This window comes from Sinocyclocheilus rhinocerous, unplaced genomic scaffold (assembly GCF_001515625.1).
Source record: "Sinocyclocheilus rhinocerous isolate Xijiao unplaced genomic scaffold, SAMN03320098_v1.1 scaffold2279, whole genome shotgun sequence".
NCBI classification, from domain to species: domain Eukaryota; kingdom Metazoa; phylum Chordata; class Actinopteri; order Cypriniformes; family Cyprinidae; genus Sinocyclocheilus; species Sinocyclocheilus rhinocerous.
Window position 1 is genome coordinate 544332 of NW_015645063.1, and position 6634 is coordinate 550965.

General features: G+C 36.0%; 1 protein-coding gene across 2 annotated transcripts in view; it reads right to left on the bottom strand.

Annotated features, from left to right (window-relative positions):
- Nucleotides 1-4776: 4776 nt before the first annotated feature.
- The window catches only part of LOC107705316 (S-arrestin-like), a 31469-nt gene continuing 29611 nt past the window's right edge, over nt 4777-6634 (bottom strand). The window contains exons 10-13 of one of the 2 annotated variants that reach the window (XM_016508571.1): nt 5419-5491; nt 5194-5331; nt 4980-5057; nt 4777-4881 (exon numbers count right to left, since the gene is read on the bottom strand). In XM_016508571.1, coding sequence (XP_016364057.1) covers nt 4863-4881; nt 4980-5057; nt 5194-5331; nt 5419-5491 — 308 coding nt within the window. In that variant the 3' untranslated portion in view covers nt 4777-4862. The other variant, XM_016508570.1, reaches the window with a different exon arrangement.

Genomic DNA, 6634 nt, shown 5'->3' on the forward strand with positions numbered 1-6634 from the left:
TCTGCGGCGCGTTACGACTCCGACGCGGCTACCGGAACTGATCGCGGGCATTGTAGTCAATGCTTGTGTTTACACCAGACGCGCTGCGGCACGTTTCAAAAGCGTCCCAGAAGCGGCTCTCCGCACCGCTTCGCTAAAGATAGGCGCCTAGTCTATTTTGGACGGACGCCGCGTCCAAACCGCACAGCAAATACAAAATAAAAGTCAAAAAATAATGTCAATTTCAAAATAAACACCCTGTGCAGACTCCCGATCGTTTTCACGGTCACATATCTTTGGCAGGAGGCCAGAAATGGACGACGATGAGCGGTCTATCCTCGAAATACAAAAACACATGGTGTTATATGACATCCCAAATCCTTTTTACAAGGACAATGAGCAACCCAATAACATCTGACAGGCAAATCACGCGGTCTCGCAAATCCTACCTCTGCGCTTCTGATCCGCTTCTGGTGTGAGTTGGCACCGCGTGGAGGACGTAACAAAACCTCTTCGAAGCCGTAACGCGCCGCAGACGTGTGCAGTGTAAATAAGGGGTAAAACAGGCGTAAGCGCTCACTGCTGTTTGTTACCGGTATTTTAACGATAGGCGCCGATTCAAATAAAAGCGAACCGGGTGGAAGGCGGAAGGGTATGATAATGTGAATGTTTGTCGCAGTTTCACACATATTCAGTTTGCATGAGTATTTTCCCCAGTTAACAGGTGTAGAAGTTCTTAACTTTGGCCCGCTAGGTCCACTTTCCTGCAGTTTTAGCTCCAACCCTGATCAAACTGTTACTTTTGCCACTGGCTTCAAAATATAAACCTCATTGATGCAAAATAAAGTTTCAGAGGTACACATGAAAATGTATAAATGTTCATTTTGTGATGTTGAGAAGTTTCAACTCACGAAGTATCTAATCTCACCTGCAAGTGCAACATTAACATTAACACCAAGCAGATTTTTGTGTTACCTGTAACATTGAGAGATATTTTATATTACAGAGTGCAGTCTTCTAGGTAAATATATTGTACGTCTGTGGTATGTCTCTCTCTTATTTATCAATTATTTCTTCTTTGGAATATGAACTTTTTTTTTTTTATTATTTCTTACAGAGCAGCATATTGATGGGGAGACTCTGCTGGGTCTCACAGAAAGGATGGTGGAAAGACTTTTCCTGTAATGAAACATCTGGTGACATTTATAAAGGAGCTTAATTTTAAAAAGTGTTGTTAAATATTGAACATTGTTGTTAAATATAAAAAAAAATGTATGCCAACTAAGCTTAAAATCCTTATCTTAATTTATATTTTATTTTTCTTCAAACAGCCTGGAAACTGACGAGCCTCAGATATCTTGTACTCAGTATGTATCATTGTTTTGAAGTCCAAACAGACTGTATTGTGGCAAGTAAAATGAATATCCTGTATAAAAGACTTCAACATTGTAGACCAAGGATTTAGACCTTTTTATGTGATGGCCATTTAAATAATAGGGTTATGTCTGGTTTCAGAATTTGTAGTGGGTCAATAGGCTATATACAGAAAAAAAGAGGCCAAAATGGTAACTTTTGGGGTACAACAGCTTGTCACTGGAGCAGTACCCTTAAAAAGGACGTATTTTTGCCTTTTACCCCTAATAGGTAAATATTACCTTATGTGTACGAATTACTATAAGGTACTAGGGGTAAAATAGGTACAGAGATGTTCTTTTAAGGGTACTGCTCCAGTGACAATGTTGTATCCCAAAAGGTTCCATTTTGGCCTCTTTTTTTCTGTGTGGCCGGGATGAGTGTGAGATTTCCCAGCCTGAAATTGCGTCCCAGTCCGGCCCTGGAGTCATCTAAGTAAACTGAATATATTAAGAGAAATAAGCTGTTATTTTTTATGCCCATTTGTTTAGGGTAAGACATCTCCTTGTTAATGGGCCTATTACTTTTTGTTAATTCAATAAAAAGATGCCTCATGATGTGACTTTCATACATGTCACACAGTTAATGTTGTTTGAGTATGCTAATTTTCTTGAAGTCAATTAATAATATCTTGCTAACCCTTTTAAGCCCATTTTCTGAACAGGACAGTCAAATTTTTAGTAAACCTTTTGAAATATAGCCTAACCTTCCTGTATATATTAAAACAATGCACATAACATGTGAATATAGAATAATAATATAGCATGGACACTAGGTACATTTGTGCAGCATCAGCTAACATTATACTCTGGAAAATCCAAGAAAATTTGTGGATTATATGAGGGCACTGCCTGTGCTACCTCACTTTATCAACATATCATTGTGGAATAATTGCAAATTGTTTTGTAAGCATGCATGAGCAGATGCTTCTTTTTTAATTAATTTTATTTAATGTGTGTAATTGAGATAATTATTAAAAATTGTATTAAACTATTAGTTAAATTTTTGTTTACGTAATGTATGAGTGACAGAGGATTAAAGCCCAATGTGCTTTATCTGCAAGGTAGACAGTAATATTAACAAATTTCTAGTGTATTAGCTAGCTACTCAGCTGCAGTTGATTAAAGCTAACACTAGTAGTAGAACAAAAGTGTCATGATGAGCAACAGCAAGCAAGCTAACTATTGTTAGTACTGTTATAAATAAAATATTTACAGATTTATCTTTAATCATTGTAAGTAGAGAATATATTAAAGATATTTTTGATATGATATCTAATTCTCCTAACTTTTAGGGCAATCAGTTGACAATCAATCTCACTTGAGAAATTGTGATATTACATATCTTTATTGAGATTTATATAAAAATGACCTATTTAATAACTTTGATCTGTATAGGACAATATAAAATATATGTATATGAAAAGTATGAATGAAAATACATTTGCCTTTGCACCTTGCTGAGTCTGTAATGTAAAAACATTCATATGGATTCACTTGGAAAACAGATCCACTTCCAGAAACTGAATCTGTATCAATACTGTTATTTTATCAATTAACAAAAGATCAAGAACTTATGTCCAAACCTTTGTACTGCTTGCAAAATAGTATTTAACTTCCTTATCATGTGTTCATAAACTGAACATACTGCGACAGTTTTGGATACTATATATGTAGATCAGTGGTGTGCAGTGGTGTTCTGAAATGAAGCAAAAAGTTTTTTTTTTAAATCAAATGTAAATTCATGTCCTAGTCACATTTTCTTAGTTAAATAAACATTACTTACACTATCAGAATTTTTTTTTCTATATTTTTACATTAACAATGCAATGAAAATTCTGTTTATTAAAGCCATGTATGAATCTCATCAAGTTAGTGTTTTTAGGCATTTTACATTTATTCCAAAATAATAACTCAAGGCAGTAACAATTTAAGCAATATATTTTATTCCTCTGAAAAAGCTGTGCCAGCTGAGTCAGCCGGCTGCTCTCCAAACGCTATCACGGTACTTTGATGCCACAGGTGACAGTGATGTGGCGTCGTCGGTAAATTTCTAACCGGCATGCACTGCTTCAAGTCAACCGCCGATCGGTCTGCGCAGTGCTGCATGAAGTCGAACGCACCTATTGCCTCCTCTCAGGTGAATTTCCCCCATTAATTCTCCCCCACTTAAACACATGGCACGCTATAGGACCTCTGATGTAGGGGGGGTCAGATAGTAGCCTACGCATAACATGGAGATTTACTTGTAAATATTAAGATGCATTTCTATAGCCGACTGATTTTAAAATGTAATTTTGGCAGCCCCTGTAATGGGTTGTATTGACATTACCTGAGCTGTTAAAGAATACACTACAGCGCTCATTCAAAGACGTGCAATCATTGCTTGGACGGAGCAAGAACACTTAAAATGCATGCGTAGATTCAGTCGAGTGATGAAGTTCTTCAACTTAATGCTGTTGAACTGAATTTATGGAGCAAACTAGTCTATTTGCTAAAATAACCATAACATAAACAGCAACGCTGTAATACAAGCGCGCGGTTTTGTCAGTCAGATGACCGTGAAAGTTGCATGTTATTATAACAAACACTGGCTGTTTTCTTTCAGAATCATCACTGGCTAGTAGAAAGACAAAAATAGGTTAGCCTACATAAAAGTTTTTACCTAAAAATAAGTAAAGGTGTGAATAATTACATTTTAAGCACTGTCAGTAATTTCACCAATGAAAATAAAGTCCTAGGAGAACTGTTGTGCATCGCTAATCAACACACAGCGGTGTTTCATTAATGAATCCACGTTTTTGAATGAATCAGCCATTTGAATGAATCAATTGAATAAATGACAGGGATTTGCCAGCACCTATTGGCGCTTTTAGTTTTATATTTAGAGTATGTTTCTTTTTAAAAATAAATTCATATTTCACTATTTATTTGTATTTTTGTATGTGGAATTGAAATATTTCTTTCTAAAGCTACTTATATTTCAGCTACTTTTTTGTAATGTCTATTCAGTGTTTTTTTTCTAAATTATCACAATGATGACTATTATCTTTAACAATAACTTTATCTTTAATAGGCACATGATGCGCATGTTAATTCATTAATCTCATTAATTTGAGATTGATTTGATTAATTAATTGGCATTTCAGCTACTTTTTTGTAATGTCTATTCAGTGTTTTTTTTCTAAATTATCACAATGACTATTATCTTTAACAATAACTTTATCTTTAATAGGCACATGATGCGCATGTTAATTCATTAATCTCATTAATTTGAGATTGATTTGATTAATTAATTGGCACATTATGTAATTAATTAGATTTTTTTTTTTTAAATCGCTTGACAGCCCTATTTAAAACATAAGACATAAAAAAAGCTTAATTGATATGCAGGGCCATCGGTAACAGGGAGAAAGGTGGTGACGATTTCAACCGCAGGCCCTTCTGAATCCAAGATTAAAGAAATAATATTTACCTGGATCCCATAATTCTATGAAAGAGAAGAACAAAATATTAGGATGTATATATTAGGCATGTATGGTTTTATGCTATATACTGTAGTAGTATATTGTGTCATGGGATGCTAACCCTCCAACAATAAGCTTCACAACAATTCTGTAAGACACCAAGATCCCCAAAACTTCCTTCAGAACACCTTCTTTGATGCTGCAATAAAGCATTTGAACATTGTAAACATTGTTGTTTAAGCAGGCCTATACAAACATTCTATAATGTACACAAAGCCCAGTAAACTAAAACAGCTCTCATTATATACACGCCAATGTTTTCCATGGGGACTCACATGCTTGAAGAGGCTAAATTGGTGTCTTCATGCTTCAATTTTCCATCCAGTGCAATGCCTAGCCTTTCTCGGTTATTGGCCAGTAGGGGGAGCAAAGTGTAGACTTTATCCAGTTTGGCACCAGAATCAACAGAGTCCTTGCACCAAATAGCAAACTTTAATCAGATTAACATTCTTTTTTTTTTTTTATTGAATTACATCAAAATTTCTGAATAAAACTATTACCCAGAGTCCTCTGTGGCCACTGCCTTCATATAACTGTCATTGGAGTACAGCACCACATTGGCAATTTGTTCCACTAAAAGACAGACATCCACAAGTGTGTTATTTTATATTTAAAGCAATCCACTTAAAGTATGACTTTAATAGACCAACATTTTTTCAATAAATTAGTTCATTCAGATTTCAATCAGATAATGCAGATAATCTATAAATTTACATTATTACATACACAGTCACACACACATGCAACTCTACTGACATGTTTTGAATTGGGGTAGGGGTAAAAAATATTAGGGTAGAACAACCATGCTGATATCATTAAAGGGGTCATATGATGCTATTTTAAAGATCATTATTTTGTGTATTTGGTGTAACAGAATATGCTGACATGCTTTAATGTTCAAAAAACACATTATTTTTCAAATACTGTACATTATTGTAGGTCCTCTATGCCCCGCCTCTCTCAAACACGTAGTTTTCAACAAAGCCCCCTCCTTTGACAAGCGCAGTCTGTTCTGATTGGCCAGCTGACCCAGTGCATTGTGATTGGCCGAACACCACAAGCACGCGTCGGAAATGTAACGCCCCCTACCATAATCTTGAGCTTCAGCTTTCAAAGTAAATATCAAGACAGTTAATAATGTCGTTAGTTTTACCATCAGTTCAAGCCCGAAAGGGTAACAGAGTCGCATGACAGACACAGTGATGATGCAGTACACAAGCGGCAGTTAAAACAGCTGAAATCTGTCTTTCGCACTGACATGGCTGCATCAACACTACTGCTGTTCCTGAAACCACGCCTTCTTTCTTTGCGTGCACATTTGGGCCGCATTATGCAAATATTTCCACATAGTGAGGTAGATATGTGGGGGCGTGTTAGAACGAGCCGTTTTAGGGGGGCGCTGCGCAAAACTCCGCATTTGAACTGAAACTAACAAATACTTAAAACTAATAACAAAACATACTTACAGTCGCTGATTCAGAAGCACCAGATTGTCATAGCAAAGTCGGAATTGACCCTTTTTTTATTTTTTTTTAGAAATTTGTGTACAGCCAGCCTTGTACTCTTCTAGGTTCAAAAAACTGTCGTCCATAAAATGCGTTGCACAAATTCGAACATCTGGGTTGTGCTGTTCTGTTGTAAATAAATCTTAACCAATGATTCCTAATTGCATCTACATCCAGAAGGCCAAATAAAGTGCTTTTGCACTGAAACACA